At 56.9% G+C, this 19,026-nt stretch overlaps 1 protein-coding gene across 4 annotated transcripts; it reads right to left on the reverse strand.

Moving 5' to 3' along the window:
- Positions 1-14: 14 nt before the first annotated feature.
- Positions 15-12,478, reverse strand: PRAM1 (PML-RARA regulated adaptor molecule 1). 4 transcript variants are annotated; one of them, XM_024236910.3, is made up of 10 exons: positions 12,351-12,478; positions 8,033-9,584; positions 7,876-7,942; positions 7,422-7,498; positions 1,059-1,116; positions 846-954; positions 553-715; positions 435-468; positions 297-331; positions 15-185 (listed from the first exon to the last, which is right to left on the reverse strand). In XM_024236910.3, exons 1-10 carry the CDS (start codon positions 12,351-12,353, stop codon positions 148-150), a joined length of 2,136 nt encoding a protein of 711 aa, XP_024092678.3. In that variant the 5' UTR covers positions 12,354-12,478; the 3' UTR covers positions 15-147. The 4 variants fall into 4 exon arrangements, with proteins under 4 accessions (XP_024092678.3, XP_054394591.2, XP_054394593.2 ...); XM_054538616.2 differs by having other exon boundaries at positions 15-331; XM_054538618.2 differs by having other exon boundaries at positions 435-715.
- Positions 12,479-19,026: the final 6,548 nt, after the last annotated feature.

Raw genomic sequence — 19,026 nt, forward strand, 5'->3', positions numbered from 1 at the left:
CAAGAAGCAGGGACTGCTTTAAACTGGGGCTTTATGTGGCCAGGTACAAGCCCGGGCAGCTCCGTGACTCTCCCGTGCCGGGATCCAGGGCTCCTGGGTAAGCGGGCGCTGGGCTGGCTGGCTGTCCTGGCCCCACGCCTACCGGTCTTACCGTCCCAGGGGGAGTGGTTGGTTTTCCAGGGGGTCTGCCGAGGAAGCGTGACTTCCATGGACCCCTCTCCCCAGAAGCCCAATAGTGAGCAGCTCCCCCGGGGAATCGCCAGGGTCCCTCCAGCCCTCCCAGAGTGTCCACGTACCACAGAAGTCGACATCATCGTACACCTCCGTCTCCCTGGCAGAGCACAATTGGGTCAGCAAGGGGCACTGTGGCCCATTCCCCCCACCCTGCACCACACACCCCGCATTCCCCCACCACGGTCGGGGCTGGCACTCACAGGGGCAGGAGCGCTGTTCTGGGCACGTAGCCATCTGCGGAGAGAGTGGGTATGGTGGGTTCTGAGGCCCAGGGTGGCGGCGGGGGCCTCCCGGGGCTGCGGGGCCGGGCACACTCACATTTGCCCTTGGGGTCCCGGCACAGCATCTCCTCGTTGCTGGTGAACTCGATCACCTCCAGGATCTCCCCGCGCCGGATCCCAAGGTGCTTGCCGCCCCCGCGACGCGTCTTAGCATTGGGGTCGATCATCATCTTCGTGTGAACCACGATCTCCCCTTCAAACTGGGGCGCGAGATGTTAGGGCCTCTGCTAGTGCTGCCGCCCTTGGGCCCCTGTCTTCTTTCTGAGCCTGGGATCGGTGGGACCCTGGTCTCTGCCCTGCCAGGACACCTGCTTAGCTCGGAGGCCTCACCTTGAACTTCTTCCGGAACTCCCTCTCGGCCTTCTCTGCCTTCCTCAGCTGCTTCAGTAACTTTGGGTCCATGGGTGGCAACTGCTGTGGCTGGGGATCCTTTTCCTTCCTGATACCCCCCACCAAGGAATTGTGTGCTCATGAGCAAGGTGTGCTCCTCTGGGGGTTCCTGGAGCTCGCCCCCCGTCCACCCACCCCCTCTGCCCATGGCACCTGAGCGCTGGGTCTTGTGGTGGCCTCCTGGCGGCTTGCTGAACCGAGGGCGCTTCATCTGGGGACAGTCAGGACTCCGAGTCAAGGCAGGGCCCGCCAGCTCAGCCTTTACCCTGGTAGCTGTTTTTTGTTTGTTTTTGTGTTTTTGTTTTGAGATGGAGTCTTGCTCTGTCACTTAGGCTGGAGTGCAATGGCACAGTCTCGGCTCACTGCAACCTCCGCCTCCTGGGTTCAAGCGATTCTCCTACCTGGACCTCAGCCTCCCGAGTAGCTGGGACTACAGGTGCCCATCACCACACCTGGTTGATTTTTGTATTTTTAATACAGACAGGTTTCACCATGTGGGCCAGGCTGGTCTTGAATTCCTGACCTCAGGCTATCCACTCGCCTTGGCCTCCTGAAGTGCTGGGATTACAGGCGTGAGCCACTGCGCCTGGCCGGTGGCTGGATCTTGAGTGAGGCCTCCCTGTGTCAGTTCTGAGGACTCCCCAAATCCCACCAGGTCCCCTCCCAAACCTCTCCCTGCGCACCTTCTTCCGCAAGCCTTTCTCAGGGGTCATGAGTTCTTCTGGATTGCCTTCCATTCCCTTAACTCTTGCCACGGGCTCAGCATGGTGGGAACTGCTGGGCCACACCCCTCATGGCAGCCCTCTCAGCAACCTTGTTCATGCCAGTAGACGCCACTGTCATGCCCAACTTGTCCACGAGGAAATAAAGGCTAAGAGAGGTCAAGCAAGCTGCCCAAGGTCACCCAGCTTGTAAATGGTAGAGGCAGGATTTATCTGTAGGCTTCGAGGCCATTTCACTTCTGTCTTCTAGAGCAAGTTGGGTCTAGGGTTCTTTTTTATTTTTTGAGACAGAGTTTTGCTCTTGTTGCCCAGGCTAGAGTGTGCAATGGCGCGATCTCAGCTCACTGCAACCTCCACCTCCTGAGTTCAAGTGATTCTCCTCCCTCAACCTCCCAAGTAGGTGGGATTACAGGCACATGCCACCACACCCGGCTAATTTTTTGTATTTTTAGTAGAGACAGGGTTTCACCATGTTGGCCAGGCTGGTCTCAAACTCCTGACCTCAGGTGATCCACCTGCCTCAGCCTCCCAAAGTGCTGGGATTATAGGCATGAGCCACCGTGCCTAGCCGTTTTTGTTTTGTTTTGTTTTTTGAAACAGAGTTTCATTCTTGTTGCCCAGGCTGGCGTGCAATGGCATGATCTCAGCTCGCTGCAACCTCTGCCTCCTGGGTTCAAGCGATTCTCCTGCCTCAGCATCCTGAGTAGCTGGGATGATAAGCACCCACTGCAACACCCAGCTGATTTTTGTATTTTTAGTAGAGATGAGGTTTCGTCATGTTGGCCAGGCTGGTCTCTAACTCCTGACCTCAGGTGATGTCCCTGCCTTGGCCTCCCAAAGTGCTGGGATTACAGGCCTGAGCCACCGCGTCCGGTGGGTTCTAGAGTTCTACTGTAATGAGATTTGGGTGAAAAACTAAGGCAGAAGGGAGGATGAGGAGAGGATGGGTACAAAGTTACAGTTAGGAAGAAGAAATTGGGTGTTCCATTGCACAGTAGGGCAATGATAGTTGACAGTAAAATATTGTGGCTGGGCGCGGTGGCTTATGCCTGTAATCCCAGCCTTTGGGAGGCCAAGACGGGTGGATCACTTGAGGTCAGGAGTTTGACAGCAGCCTGGCCAACATGGTGAAACTCAGTCTCTACTAAAAATACGAAAATTAGATGGGTGTGGTGGTGGGCGCCCGTAATCCCAGCTACTCGAGAGGCTGAGGCAGGAGAATCACTGGAACCCGGGAGCCGGAGGTTGCAATGAGGCAAGATGGCACCGCTGCACTACAGCCTGGGTGACAGACCAGGACCCTGTCTCAAAATAGTAAATAAAAATAATTTGTAAAAGATGCTGCTGGGGTAAGCGTCCTGGACTGGTGACTGATGATGAGACTCTGGACTGAGGGGTCTCCCATGGTGCCAGCCTCCCTGTGCCACTTCCTGGCAAATGACCAGGCTCCCAAGTCAGAGCCCTGCTGGCCAAGGAATTGGCTTCAGGCGGGAGCTCCAGGAACCCGGGTGAGTGAAAGATCCAGAACCCAGAGCCCCAGCATGTCCTTTCCGAATGGCTCAAAGCATCCCGCCGGACATTTCAGGCCTGTAGTCCCTCCAAGCAGCCCAAGGAGCAGCACCTGGATTGTGCCCGCCAGATACCAGGCGTGGCCATCCACAGTGTCATCCAGAACACACAACCCCTCCAGCTGCTCCTGCCTCTCAGAGGCTTCCCTGGCTATGAGCAGTCACTCCACCAGGAGCGAAACTGACGTCGGCACTCCAGGGTCCCTGCAAACCTGCCACATCAGAGCACCTCTCGGCACCGCCATGCAGGCAGCCCCAGTTCATCCACAGCTGACCCTGAGCAGGCCTCTGCCCGCATTCCCCGCATGGCTGGCTCAGATCCTGGGAAAGGCTGGGCTCTCCCCACCCACAGAGGAGCCCCCTGCCTTCCAGGAACCTCTGCAGTGGAGCTGCCACTGCTCCAAGTAAGGCAGACAGTGGGAGAGGGGAGTCCAGAGTCCTGGCCCCAAGAGACCTAAGCTGCGTTTGAGAAGCTGCACCCATGGTGAAAAGCCCATGCCACTCCTGAGAAGCGGGAGATCCAGAGAAGTGGGACCTTTTTTTTTTCTTTTTTCTTGAGACAGGGTCTCATTCTGTTGCCCAGGCTGGAGTGCAGAAGTGCAATCTCGGCTCATTGCAGCCTCCATCTCCTGGGTTCAAGCGATCCTCCCACCTCAGCCTCCCCAGAAGCTGGGACTACAGGCGTGCAACACCACGTCCAACTAATTTTTGTATTTTTAGTAGAGACAGGGTTTCACCATGTTGGCCAGGCTGGTCTCGAACTCCCAACCTCAACTGATCTGCCTGCCTCAGCCTCCCAAAGTGCTGGGATTATAGGCGTGAGCCACCGCGCCCGGCCCCTTTTTTCTTTTTTCATATCAGAACCTCAAATGACTGGCAAGGAAGGGGGAGAAGGTTATTTGGTGACAGGAACAATGGGCTAAGGGTGGGGACTGTATGAAGTTTGAGGAGAGGGAGATGCTCCTCGCCTCGGAAGAGGTGGGGGATTCCAGCAGGGCTTCTGGGAGTGAGTGGAGGCAGGCTGTCACTAGCCCAGGCTCTCAGCAGCCCCACTCCTGGCCATCTGCATCCCCAAGGGTGGCCCCCAGACCCAAGCCACAGAGCCTCCCCTAGAGCGGAAGCAGGAGGGGCCCCAGCAGGAAGCTGTGTGCTCACAGGGAGGTGTTGCAAGCAGCTCAGGGAGAAAGCCCAGGAGAAGCAGAGGGGGCCTCTCTGCCCCAGGCCCTCTGAGGCTGTCAGGGAGAGCAGGAGCACCTCAGAAGCTCAAGCTCAGGCTCCTGCTGAAAGCCCTGCCACAGATCCAGCTCGTGGACCAGCTGTGCAAGCCAGGGCAAGCCCCGTCCCAGAGCCTCAACCTTGCGTGCCTATTTTTTTTTTTCTTTTTTTTTTTGTTTTTTGAGATGGAGTCTCACTCTGTCGCCCAGGCTGGAGTGCAATGGCAGGATCTCAGCTTACTGCAACCTCTGCCTCCCAGGTTCAAGTTATTCTCCTGCCTCAGCCTCCCAAGTAGCTGGGATTACAGGCGCCTGCTACCACGCCCAGCTAATTTTTTTGTATTTTTAGTAGAGACGGGGTTTCACTATGTTGGCCAGGCTGGTCTTGAACTCTTGACCTCAGGCAATCTGCCCTCCTCGGCCTTCCAAAGTGCTGGGATTATAGGCGTGAGCCACTGTGCCCGGACTTTTTTTTTTTTTTTTTTTTTTCAATTGAGACAGACACAGAGTCTCACTCTGTCACCCAGGCTGGAGTGCAGTGGCGCATGTCGGCTCACTGCAACCTCCGCCTCCTGGGTTCAAGGAATTATCCCACCTCAGCCTCCCGAATAGCTGGGATTACAGGTGCGTGCCACCATGCCCGACTCATTTTTTTTTTTTTTGAGATTGAGTCTCACTCTGTCGCCCAAGCTGGAGTCCAATGGCGTGATTTTGGCTCACTGCAACCCTTCCTTCCCGGGTTCATGCGATTCTCCTGCTTCAGCTTCTCTAGTAGCTGGGACTACAGGCACGCACCACCACACCCGGCGACTTTTTGTATTTTTAATAGAGATGGGGTTTCTCCATGTTGTTCAGGCTGGTCTCGAACTCCTGACCTCAGGTGATCCACCCGCCTCGGCCTCCCAAAGTGCTGGGATTACAGGCATGAGCCACCACGCCCGGCCCCAGCTAATTTTTTTATTTTCAGTAGAGACGGGTTTTTGCCATGCAGGCCAGGCTGGTCTGGAACTCCTGACCTCAAGTGATCCACCCGCCGGACCTCCCAAACTGCTGGGATTACAGGCGTGAGCTGCCACGCCCGGCCAGCCTTGTGCATCTGTAAAATGGGGATGCATTGCCTTGCTGCCTTGTGGCGATTTGGGAGTGGAGGGTACAGATTTAGGGACATGCCCGCAAGGTGCTTGCCTGGAAGCTGCTTGTGTTTTCACGAAGGCATTAACTTTGGAGCTGGGCAGGAGGTGTGGGCCTGCTCCCTATTCACCCAGCACAAACTTCTAAGAAACCTTTGGCAGCCTCCCTACCCTGCCACTGCCACACCTGCCTGTAGGCCACACCTCCCCCTGAGTTTCAGGCCCAAGTTCTGCCTGAACATCCCCTCAGCTACCTTGAACACAACAGGTTTAAGTAAATCAGGCCGGGCGCGGTGGCTCACGCCTGAAATCCCAGCACTTTGGTAGGCTGAGGTGGGCAGACCACGAGGTCAGGAGTTCAAGGCCAGCCTGGCCAATGTAGTGAAACCCCGGCTTTATTAAAAATACAAAAATTAACTAGGTGTGGTGGTGGGCGCCTGTAATCCCAGCTGCTTGGGAGGCTGAGGCAGGAGAATCACTTGAATCCAAGAGGCAGAGGTTGCAGTGAGCCGAGATGGCACCACTACACTCCAGCCTGGGCGATAACAGAGCGAAAAAAATAAAAAATAAAAATATAAGGCGGGGCTCATGACTGTAATCCCAGCACTTGTGGAGGCTAAGGTGGGCGGATTGTTTGAGGTCAGGAGCTTGAGACCAACCTAGCCAACATGGTGAAACTCCATATCTACTAAAAATACAAAAATTAGCTGGGCTTGGTGGTGCGTGCCTGTAATCTCAGCTACTCCAGAGGAGAATCGCTTGAACACGGAAGGCGGAGGTTGCAGTTAGCCAGGATCGCGGCACTGCACTCCAGTCTGGGTGACAGAGTGCGCCTCCATCTCAAACAAAAAAACAAACGAATACATAAATAAAATAAATAAATAAACAAATAAATAAGGGCCAGGCGTGGTGGCTCACGCCTGTAATCCCAGCACTTTGGGAAGCCAAGGCGGGTGGATCATGAGGTCAGGAGATGGAGAACACGGTGAAACCCCGTCTCTACTAAAAATACAAAAAATTAGGTGGGTGCGGGGGCGGGCGCCTGTAGTCCCAGCTACTTGGGAGGCTGAGGCAGGAGAATGGCGTGAACCCGGAAGGCGGAGCTTGCAGTGAGCTGAGATTGCTCCACTGCACTCCAGCCTGGGTGACAGAGCGAGACTCCGTCTCAAAAAATAAATAAATAAATGGATGGATGGATGGATGAATGGAACCTAACATCTTGTCGTCAACCCAGGGGCGGCTCTGTCATACCCTTGGGTGCTAGGCTTGAAACTTCCCTGCTTTATATACCACCAAGTCCTGCTTTTTTTTTTTTTTGGAGACAGGGTGTCTGCTGCCCAGGCTGGAGTACAGTGGTGCAGTCACAGCCTCACTGCAGTCTCGACCTCCTGGACTCAAGCAATCCTCTTGTCTCAGCATCCCAAATAGCTGGGACTACAGATGCTTGTCACGCCTGGCTGATTTTTAAGTTTTTTTGGAGAGATGAGGTCTTGCTCTGTGGCCCAGACTGGTCTGGAATCTTGGGCTTATGGGATCCTCCTGCCTTGGCCTCACAAAGCCCTGGGATTGGCTCAAACGATCCTCCTGCCTTGGGCTCCCAAAGCTCTGGGATTACAGGCATGAGCCACCACACTCGGCCTGATGCTTGCTTTTGATTACTGAATTCGCCAACTGCTCCCACATCTCCTGCTGCCAACCTGGGCCACACCTCTGCCTACAACAGCCTTCTCACTGGTCCTTCGCCTCTGGGCTCCCCTTATGTAGTTCCACCCAGCAGGAGCCAGCAGGTCCTAAAATGTTACTTGCTCTTACACCACGAGCATGGCAGAAAATGGCCTTGCCCCGAATGTTTTGCAGGGACTCGGGCAGGCCACCAACAAACCTCTGCCCTTGGGGCTGGGGCTGGAGTCCTCTCTGGGTTCCACGTCGTCATACAGCTCGTAGATCTCATCTGGGACCCTGCGGGGATACCAGAGATGAGGCCTCTTTTTTTTTTTTTTTTTTTTTTTTTTGAGACGGAGTTTTGCTCTGTTGCCCAGGCTGGAATGCAGGGGCATGATCTCGGGCTCACTGCAGCCTCCACCTCCCGGGTTCAAGCGATTCTCCTGCCTCAGCCTCCCAAGTAGCTGGGATTACAGGTGCCCCCCACAACACCGGGCTAATTTTTGTATTTTTAGTAGGCGGGGTTTCACCACGTTGGCCAGGCTGTTGTCGAACTCCTGACTTCAGGAGATCCGCCCACTTCAGCCTCCCGAAGTTCTGGGAGCTCCAGGCCGAGATGAGGCCTCTTTGAGCCCCACGATCTGCACCCACCTCCGCTTCCTCCCCACACTCACTGCGGGATGTCTTCAGGCTGTCGGTCCTGGAAGTGGAGCCCAGCGGCCGAGCGGGTCCTCCGTAGATCTGTGGGGTAGAGAGTGCGGCAGGGAAGCCGGCACTGCCTGGGACCTACCTCAGCCCCCGCTCCTGCCGGTGCCGCCCGCTCTCACCCACCTATGGATGCTGCAGAAGGTCTCCGAAAGCTCTGCATATCCACGGGCCCCGGGGGCAGCGGGGGCTTGGCTGGAGGGGGTCCCAGGCTGCTGGCAGGGGGTAGAGGCCTCCGCCGGGGTGGATGGCTGGGTCTGAGGCCTGGCCTGGCCCCTCCACTGTGAACAAGGCCTCCTGACCTCCAGCGGGGTGTCCCAGTGACTCCAAACCCAGGGCTGAGCGGGTGCCGGGAGCTGGAGCCGGCCACGGCCGCAGGCAGTGAGCTCTCGGAAGCGGAGCTGGGGAGTGGAGGCTTTCGAGGGAGATCACCGAAGAACTCAGGCTGCGGATGTCTCTTGAGGACAGCGTTGGGCTCAGGCTGTGAGAACTTGCGGGGTGGCCCGCGGCGCTCCGGCTGCAGCAGCTTCCTGGGTAGTGAGTTGAACTCGGGCTCTGAGGAGGTCCTGGGGAGGCCGCCCAGCTCGGGCTGCGGGGGCTTCTTGGAGAGCGCTTTGAATTCGGCCGGCCGCGGCCTCTTGGGAAGCACGCTGACTTCGGGCTCTGAGGAGGTCCTGGTGAGGTCCCCAAGCTCAGGCTGCGGAGGCTTCTTGGGAAAGTCACTCAGCGGAGGCTGGGAGGCCTTTTTGGGAAAGGCGCTGGAGTCGTGCTTCGGCTCGCTGGACTGAGGCTTCCAGAGGGGAGTCTGAGCGGCCTCGCTGAACTCAGGCTGCGGCACGGACTTCTTAGGGAGGCCACCAACCTGAGGCTGCGGAGACTTTTTGGGGTACACGTTGAACTCAGGCTGCGCGGGCTTCTTGGGAAAGGTACTCAACTCAGGCTGCGGGGACTTCGGGGTAGCCTCACTGGCCTCGGGTTGCCAGAGCTTCCTGGGGAATGCGCCGGATTTGGGTTCGGAGCGGGGTCTGGCGGGGTGACTGAGTTCGTCGGGCTGCAGGGGTTTCCGGGCCGGCGCACCAGGCTCCTCCGGCAGCGAGGCCTTCAAAGGGGCCTCACCGACCTCAGGCTGCAGGGGCTTCCTTGGAAATGGAGTGGCCTCCAGCTGTGGGAACTTCTTGGAGAGGTCACTGAACTCCAGTTTGGAGGGCTTCTTGGGGAGGTCAGTGACCTCAGGCGGCGGGGGCTTCTTGGGGAGGTCAGTGACCTCAGGCGGTGGGGGCTTCTTGGGGAGGTCAGTGACCTCAGGCGGCGGGGGCTTCTTGGGGAGGTCAGTGACCTCAGGCGGTGGGGGCTTCTTGGGGAGGTCAGTGACCTCAGGCGGTGGGGGCTTCTTGGGGAGGTCAGTGAACTGAGGCAGCAGGGGCTTTTTGGGGAGGTCAGTGAACTCAGGCGGCGGGGGCTTCTTGGGGAGGTCAGTGAACTGAGGCTGCGGGGGCTTCAAGGACACTGCACCAAACTCAGGCAGCGGGGCCTTCTTGGGGTGCTCGCTTAGCTCAGGCTGGGAGAACTTCTTGAGTTTACTGAACTCAGGCTTCGGGGGTTTTTTGGGCAGGTCGCTGGGCTCCAGCTGAGAGGCCTGGAACTTTGCTTTGATGCTCTGGAAGTCCTGATGGCTCTCCTAGGAGACGCAGAGCCAATGAGGCAGGGGCTCAAACACACAGAAGGGGCATGGAAGGAAGGGCCTGGGGACCCTCAGGCACAGCCCACAACCACCACCCCTGCGCCCAGGCCCCATCGGCCCTCAGCTCTCTTTCCGAGGAGCCCCCATGGATCCTAGGATCCTGGGACCCACACCCCTCCCTACTTCTCCATTTAGTGCTGATTCCACACCCAACCTCCTCTAGCAGGACTGGAACTCCTGACATCCCTCCCGCAGCCTCCAGTCCCACAGCCCTCCCCCCATGGGTGGTACCCCACCCCCCCAGCATCCTTGACCCCCTCGTTCTTTCACCCCTCCCACTGCATGTCTCCAGTCTCGTTCCATTGCCCAGGCTGGAGTGCAGTGGTGCAATCATAGCTCACTGCAGCCTGCAACTCCTGGGCTCCAATGATCCCCCGACCTCGGCCTCCCCAGTAGCTGGGATTACAGGCTTGAACCGCCACGCCCAGGCCCCCAGTCCCTTCTGTGCTAATTTCAAAACACATCCGGAATCCAACCACTTCTCACTGCCTTCACCACTGTCACCCCAGGAGGTAGTGGGAGGCAGTGTCTGCCCTCCCCCAACCAATTGTCTGGATTATTCTAATGAGCCCTTCCCTGGGCCGCTGCCTACCCGCTTCCCTGGTCAGTTTCCCCCATGGCAGCTGGAGGGAGAAGCCTGTTGAACCCTGAGTCTGTTTGTGTCCCTCTGCTCAAAACTTAGCAATGCTTCCTCATGTCCCCACAGTTCAAGCTAAATGCCTCATAAAAGCCTGGGCGAACCAGCCTCCCTACCCAGCCACCTTCTCCTCCCTGCACCCTGAACACTTCCCTCTGACCTCGGGGCCTCTGCCCTGTCCCTGACCCAGGACGTGTCCCTGCACCATCTGGGTCTCTCCTCTTCCTCCTCCCAGCCTCTGTTCTCATATTTTCTTATTTAAAGAGGCCGTCCAAGGCCACCCTATTTGTTTATTTTTATTTTTTGAGATGGAGTCTTGCTCTGTCACCCAGACTGGAGTGCAATGGTGCGATCTCGGCTCACTGCAATCTCCACCTCCCAGGTTCAAATGAGTCTCGTGACTCAGCCTCCCAAGTAGCTGGGATTACAGGCACTCGCAACCACGCCTGGCTAATTTTTGTATTTTTACTAGAGACAGGGTTTCACCATGTTGGCCAGGTTGGTCTCAAACTCCTGACCTCAGGTGATCCACCCTCCACCACCTGCCTCAGCCTCCCAAAGTGCTGGGATTACAGGTGTGAGCCACCGTGCCCAACCTAGACCACCCTATTTTTCTTTCTTTCTTTTTTTTGAGATGGAGTCTCACTCTGTCGCCTAGGTTGGAGTGCAGTGGCGAAATCTCACTGCAACCTCCGCCTCCTGGGTTCAAGCGATTCTCCTGCCTCAGCCTCCTGAGTAGCTGGGATCACAGGTGTGTGCCACGACGCCCGGCTAATGTTTTTTGTATTTTTAATGGAGATGGGGTTTTACCATGTTGGCCAGGCTGGTTTCGAACTCCTGACCTCAAGTGATCCACCCACCTCGGCCTCCCAAAGTGCATGAGCCATCACGCCTGGCCTAGATCACCCTATTTTAAATGGATCACCCCATCCCACTACTGCCCTGCATTCAGCATGCATGAGTTTCTCCATCGTACCCACCCCTACGTATCATACTATTTTACATTGTTGTTAATGTGTCTTGATTTTTTTTTTGTCTCTCTACACCACAACTTCCCTCAGTTCCTCAGCCTCTGCAAGGCAGAGACTTGGCTCATTCATTGCTGTCTTCCCAGGGCCTGGAACATAGTAGGTGCTCAGTAAATATTTGCTGAAATAAACAATATTCAGGCAGCACAAAGACAGCCATGTACTCAGCCTGACCATCAGGAAAACACAGAGATGCCTGGAGACGGCCATGCGGTCCCTCTCACACCGTCTCTGACATGCGGGCTGATGGTCAGGAATGCTCACAGTTGACAGTGCCTGAGAGGATTGGTGCGGACACCGTGGGCACAGGCGCCGTCTCCTGCATACCCAGTTGTCCCAGCTGCCCTCCTAGCTGGCCCTGCAACCACTCGCCACAGAGGTAGGCAGATTCACAAGTAGGCCAGGCCTCCTTAGTCCTACAAACGCCCCTTTCACCTGTGGTCAAGGAGACTGGAGGAGGAAAAGGGCAGAAACGTGTGGCCTTTGCCTCCTGCGTGTGCCTCACTTTCCCCATCCAGAGGACCAGAGACCAGGAGTGCTCCTTGGAAAGGCAGCGATTCCCACCTGGGGCCTGAAGTGCCCCTGTCGAAGGCCCGAGTGGTTTGAAGGAAGTGCTCCCGGGCGACCACAGGGCTAGATAAGTCAGGGTTAGCAGGTCACAACTTGGGTGACTGGACGGGGGAGGGCCATGACCCACTTTGTCACCCCGCAGGAAAGCACTGCTCTCACCCCAGCAGCCCGTTCCCACATGGCTGCTCATGTTGACCTGGGGAGATGGGAGTTGTCCCCCCGGGGAGTCCCATCTGTCCCCCTCGCAGTCCCAACCTGAGCCTGAACCCCCAAGAGCCCGCGCTGTCCTGGGGTGTGCCTGGTGGCCTCCTACCTCAGGTCCTTTTTGCTGACCCTTCCCGTTTCCCAGATGTCTTTTGCAGCCACCCCTCCCCCCCCCGCCCCTCCACAGGTGGATCCTATCCTTCCAGGAACATCTGTGTCCCTTGCTTCCCCGCCAGTGAGGCACAGGCCTCTCCCAGCACTCACCATGGCTGCAGGCAGGTGATGAGCCACGGGATGAGCGGGACCCGAGCTGGGGCCGCTGCCTTCAGGAAGTGAGTGTGGCTTCTGCTCCACGGTCAGCACACAGGGTGGGGGCTGCTAGAGGTGGGGCGGGAGAGGGCAGAGGAGGAAGGGAAGGAGGTGGGGAGGCTCCAGTCTGTCTCCAGATCCTGCCAGCACTTCTTTTTTTTTTGAGACTGAGTCGTGCTCTGTCGCCCAGGCTGGAGTGCCATGGTGCCATCTCGGCTCACTGCAACCTCTGCCTCCCGGGTTCAGGCAATTCTCTTGCATCAACCTCCTGAGTAGCTGGGATTACAGGCACGCACCACCACTCCTGGCTACTTTTTGTATCTTTAGTAGAGAAGGGGTTTCACCATGTTGGGCAGGCTGGTCTCAAACTCCTGACCTCAAGGGATCAGTCCGCCTCGGCCTACAAAAGTGCTGGGATTACAGGTGTGAGCCACTGCCCCTGGCCCCTGCCGGGCACTTCTATTTCCCTTGAATTCCTGTCCTGCCTGCTACTGTCCCAAGCTTGGGGCATTGGTTGCCCGCATGTTCCTAACATGGTCACTAGTTTCTTTCTTTTTTTTTTGTTTGAGACGGGGTCTCACTTTGTTGCCTAGGCTGGAGTGTAGTGGCGCAATCTCGGCTCACTGCAACCTCTGCTTCCCAGGTTCAAGCAATTGTCCTGCCTCAGTCTCCTGAGTGGCTGGAATTACAGGCATGCACCACCACGCCCGGCTAATTTTTTGTATTTTTAGTAGAGACGGGGTTTCACCATGTTGGTCAGGCTGGTCTCGAACTCCCAACCTCAGGTGATCTGCCTGCCTCGGCCTCCCAAAGTGCTGGGACTACAGGCATGAGCAACCGCGCCTGGCCAACTAGTTTCTTACTCTCTGTAGTCCCCATCATTCCTACTACTTTGGTGTCCCCATCTCTGGACTCCAGGGAGGACTCCATGCCAGGCCCTGGTGACCTCCTGGGCTAGAGAGCCACAGGATGGGGCGATCTCAGCAGATCAGGGGTACGGACAGCTCTGGGGTTTAGGAGGCTCATGGGGAGGCCCAGAGGCCCAGGACGTGGGGGCCCATGTGACCGGGTGAGGCCTCTGCTGTCTGCCCTGGTTGGCTCATCCACCTTCCTCATTTCAACACTTCCATGAAATCCGATTCCCGGCTCTGAGCAGGACTCACCTGTTCTGGGGCAGATATCACACAGGCCAAGGAGGCCCCAGGCTGCTGCCCTGGGCAGAAAGCTCAGCTGGTAGAGCAGATTTGGGGGTCAGTGGGTGAGTGGTGTCAAAGGTCTTGCACCTGGGCCACGCACAGTGGCTCACGCCTGTAATCCTAACACTTTGGGAGGCTGAGGCAGGAGGATCACTTGAGCCCAGGAGTTCAAGACCAGCTTGGGCAACGTAGCAAGACTCCATCTCTACAAAAAACATAAAATTAGCCAGGTGTGATGGTGCGCGCCTGTGGTCCCAGCTGCTTGGGAGGCTGGGGTGGGAGAATCACTTGAAGCCAGAAGGCGGAGGTTGCAGAGTCAAGATCACGCCACTGTACTCCATGCTGGGTGACAGAGAGAGACTCCATCTCAAAAAAAAAAAAAAAAAAAGGCTTTGCAGTTCTGGAGGAGTGAGGGGGTCTGAGGACCTGAAGACACACCAGATTCCCAGAGGTTAGAGGTAGTAGAGAGAAGAGGAACCAGGAGACAGAGACAGGGGCCAAGAAGGGGTGAAGGCAGTCACTTGTGGTGCCGAGGACTGGCCAGATAAGGACAAGCCCTGACCACAGGGCTCAGCCCACAGGAGATCAGTAATCTCCCTCACGGTAGACAAAGGGAGAAAACACCTGCTAAGAGAGTAGAGAGCCCTGGTTTTCAGTTTGAGCACATGTTGGAATCGCCTGAACAGTTAAAAAAAAAAAAAAAAAGAACCGGTGGTCGGGTGATGTGGCTCATGCCTGTAATCTCAGCACTTTGGGAGGCTGAGTCGGGTGGATCACCTGAGGTTGGGAGTTCAAGACCAGCCTGGGCAACATGGAGAAACCCCATCTCTACTAAAAATACAAAAATTAGCTCGGCGTGGTGGCGCATGCCTGTAATCCTGGCTACTCGGGAGGCTGAGGCAGGAGAATCGCTTAAACCCAGGGGGTGGAGGTTGCAGTGAGCCGAGATGGCACCACTGCACTCCAGTCTGGGTGACAGAGCAAAACTCCATCTAAAAAAAAACAAAACCCCAAAAACAGAACCTCCAAGGAACACTGACTGAATCAGTCTGGGGTGTGGCCCGAGCAAGTATTTTTAAAAAATTTTTAAATTTTTTTTTTGAGACAAAGTCTTGCTCTGTCGCCCAGGCTGCCTCCCGGCTTCAAGTAGCTGGGATTACAGGTGCCTGTCAACATGCCAGGCTAATTTTCTGGATTTTTAGCAGAGTTGGGGTGTCACCATTGGCCAGGCTGGTCTCAAATTTCTGACCTCAAGCAATCTACCCATGTGGGCCTCCCAAAGTGCTGGGTTTACAGGCGTGAGTCACTGCGCCCGACCTGCCCGTTTGTTTTCACGCCTCCTTTAAGAGCACAGACATCAGGATTCTGCCATCTCTGTTGTGCCTTTGCATCCTGTCCTGGGGCACAGTTCCCAGATGTGGGTTGCCCTCCCAAACAGGAGTCTCGGGAGGACATATGGGCCCTCTGTGGGTCTCCAGAACCTTGGCAAGTGAAGGAAAGAATGAAAGAAAGAACAAGTGGCCAGGCACGGTGGCTGACGCCTGTAATCCCAGAAGTTTGGGAGGCCAGGCGGGCGGATCACCTGAGGTCAGGGGTTCGAGAGCAGCCTGGCCAACATGGTGAAACCCTGTCTCTACTAAAAATACTGTTTGTGCACACCTGTAATCCCAGGTACCTGGGAGGCTGAGGCGGGAGAATCGCTTGAACCCGGGAGGCGGAGGTTGCCGTGAGCTGAGATTGCGCCATTGCACTCCAACTTGGGTGACAGGGTAAGACACCGTCTCAAAAAATAAATAAATAAATAATAAATAAATATAAATAAATAAATCAATCAAGCAATGCTTGGCCACAGTAGGAGCTCAATCAAGGTAATTAAAGGATTGGATGACAGCTGATGGATTCCCAGGTGCCTGGGCTGATCACTACCCGTGCACACTCGCAGCTAGGAGGGTCCAGCCAGGGCGCGCGCACCAAGGCCCCACGGGGGCGCCGTGGGGGTGAAGCGCAGGTCCCGGAGCTGTCGTCATGGTGCGCCTCCCCGCCAACTCCCCTTTGTGTATTTGGCGCCTCCGTAGGGGCTCCCGGCAGGGTTCCGCGCGGCACGGCCGCAGACAGGGACAGATAGGGCTCCGGAATCCCGGAGAAGGGAGCCCGGACCGGGGGAGTGAGAGTTCGTTAGGGCGCGCCTCGGGGACTCTGCGGGGTCGGAAACGGGAACAACGGTGTGCAGGGGGAGGAGCCCGGGGAGCACGTGGGCGGTGAATCCCAGGGCCGCAGGGCGCCCTCCACCTCCCCGCTCCCGGCCCGCAATGAGGGTAACCGGACCGGCACCTGCAGGTGACAACTTGGGCTGGACAAATGCCGGGCACGGACCTCTGGCCGGCCTCAGAGCTGTTCGGCGCGAGCCCGCAGCTTCCAGCCAACCTGCCCGCTATCCCCACTGCTCTCCCGGCTTTCATTCCCCCGAGTCTGAGACTCCTGGGCGCCCCCTGCTGGGCGGAGCCGGGGCCCAAGAGGACTGGGCTCCTGTGCATGGGGGTTGGGGGCCGGCTTGAGGGTAGGAAGTCGTTTTTGTAGTGGACAGGGTGAACGGCGGAGGCCAGGTGGTGAGCCAGCTCCCCAGGCCTCGTGGCAGTCAGTTCACTTCAGAGGGTAGTGTGGTGGCCGTGGGCCCGCTGTGCACACAGGAAGGGCTGTCCCATCTCCGTGGGTGATGGGGTAGGGGAGAGGTCCCTGGACGGAGGTGTTGGCTCTAGGTCTCTCTGGAAAGATAGTGACAGACTGGGAAGAGGCGTGGCCTAGATCTGGGGGTGGCCGAATGAGGAAACTGATGGGGACTAAGACTCCTGGGGGACCCTGGGACCCTGGAGAGGGGTTAGGGGCCTGGGGGACAGAGAACACAGCGCTGTCCCTGGAGATGAGGGAGAGGCTTGGACTACAGCCAGATCTAGGGACCTCCAGAGTGCGGGAACAGGGGCGTGTCCTCTGGACCTGCTGGCAGGGTTTTCTCTTCCCGTGGTAACTGTGCGCAGCTCCCAAGATGCTGCAGAATCAGTGCCGCTGACTTGCAACTGGGGCTGGCTAGAGGCCTCTTAGCCTCACCTTCTCTATGTATCTGTAAAATGGGCCCCTTCACCCTGTCCCACCCTCCTCCCCAGGTCGAGAGAGTCCCAGGCAGCCATGGGCTCGGGAAGTGAAGTTCTCAGCAGACATTTCCCAAGCCCCTCCTCTCCCTGCAGCCTCTCTTTTCATCCTCCCATCCACCCCAAAGGACTCACCCGTCGTCATGACACCCTTTTAAGAACGAGAGAATTGGGAGGCAGGGAGGTCGAGTCTTTTCCAGGGTCCCACAGTGGTGGTTTCAAGGCTTCTGGCTGAGAAGGGGGAGCTTAGGGGGCCTCGGAGCCCCGGGGCCCCCTGATGGCCTGTCCTACGCCATCCTGAGTGACAACCACCTCAGCTGGGGCCTACGGGTGCTGGAGAGTGGACACCCAGCCCAAGCCACGTGAGCTGAGGCTGCCGCCCCGTCACATCACAGCCCCATCAAGGACAGAGCAGTCTTCAGGCCCCTGGTGAGGCAGTGGGCAGTGGGGCAGACAGATGGGTCCCAAGGGCCTGAGGATCCCCTCCTGCCCCTTGCAGTGGATGAAGGGCTTCTGGATCCCAGAGCTGTCCATCTTTGAGGTGACATGGCACTGAGCAGGTGTGGGGCAGGTGGCCCTTGGCTTGTCTACCTGGATGGCTTTGACTCAGAGCCTGAGGTGGACACGTTGGTGGATGAAAAGTCCAAGGAAGATAGGTGCGGTGGATCACGCCTGTAATCCCAGCACTTTGGGAGGCTGAGGCAGGTGGATCACCTTAGGTCAGGAGTTCGAGACCAGCCTCGCCAACATGCTGAAACCCCATCTCTACTAAAAATACAAAAAATTAGCCAGGCATGGTAGAGGGCACCTGTAATCCCAGCTACTAGGGAGGCTCAGGCAGGAGAATGGTGTGAACCCGGGAGGCGGAGGCTGCAGTGAGCCGAGATGGCGCCACTGCACTCCAGCCTGGGTGACAGTGCAAGACTCCATCTCAAAAAAAAAAAAAAAAAAAAAAAATCTGAGGAAGACAACAAGAAGGGTGGCGGGGGGCAAGGAGAAGGTGGGAGGGCAGTGACGGAGGATTGGGGTCTGGGGGCCCCGCCCAGGGGTTACTGGTATCTTGGCTGCAGATACCAGGATGAGGAGGTGACGGGGAACCCCGAAGTGGATTCAGAGAATGGAGAAAAGAGGAGGAGGTAAGGATTGAGACAAAGTGGACTGCGTGGAGGTCCCTGGGTTCTTGCTCACAGGATGTCTGTGTATCCAGGAGGATGAGGAGGGAGACAGTGAGTGTTGTTCTGGGAGGGGACCGAGAGGTTCAAGGTGGGGCCTTGTGGGCTACTGGGAGAACAAGATCTTCATCCAGAGGGCCATGGGAAGCCACTGAAGGGTGCCAGGCAGGAGAGGGGAACAATCAGAAGAGACCCTTGCGGGGCATGGTGGCTCACACTTGTAATCCCAGTACTTTGGGAGGCCAAGGTGGGTCGATCACCTGAGGTCAGGAGTTCGAGACCAGCCTGGCCAACATGTTGAAACCTCGTCGCTACTAAACATACAAAAAGTTAGCCAGGGGTGGTGGCAGGCACCTGTAATCCCAGCTACTTAGAGGCTGAGGCAGGAGAATCATTTGAACCCAGAAGGCGGAGGTTGCAGTGAGAGCCGAGAGTGTACCATTGCACTCCAGCCTGGCACTGCCATTGCACTCCGGCGAGACTCTGTCTCCAAAAAAAAAAAAAAAAAAGGAGGAAGAGACTCTGTTTTCTGTTTTCAGTCTTGGGGTAAGGGCAGGTTGGGGAGAGTAGGGGGTGGGCTAGGGGACCCTGGGGCTGGCGAGATGAGGATAGAAGGGAGAGGGATCATGGAGGTAAAACCAGCCTCCAAGGGGTGCTATGGATATCACCCGGGACTTTCATACCCGGGAGGCTGGCTTCGGGGGTGAGGAGAAAGACCAGGCCATGGAGGGCTGGCCTTGACCCACCCCGCTCCTCAGAGCTGGGACATGGTGGAAATTGGTCTGGCAGACAGCGAGGAGGATGAAGACCTGAGTCCCCAGCCTGCCTCCCCAATCCCAAAGGATTCTTCCCCTTGAGTCAGTATGGGGTTCAGGGTCTGGGGGTCTTCAGGCCATCCTGGCCAGTCCCTGCACTTTCTCAGGACCAGCCTCCCAGCCTGTCCCTGAAGCTCCTGGGATTTTTTTTTTTTTTTGTCTCTCAGGCTGGGGTTGCAATGGTGTGATGATGACTCACTGCAGCCTTGAACTGCTGTGCTCAAGTGATCCTCCTGCCTCAGCTCCCAGGTAGCCACCACGGCTTTTTTTTTTTTTTAGACAGAGTTTTGCTCTGTCACCCAGGC

This window comes from Pongo abelii, chromosome 20 (assembly GCF_028885655.2).
Source record: "Pongo abelii isolate AG06213 chromosome 20, NHGRI_mPonAbe1-v2.0_pri, whole genome shotgun sequence".
NCBI classification, from domain to species: Eukaryota; Metazoa; Chordata; class Mammalia; order Primates; family Hominidae; genus Pongo; species Pongo abelii.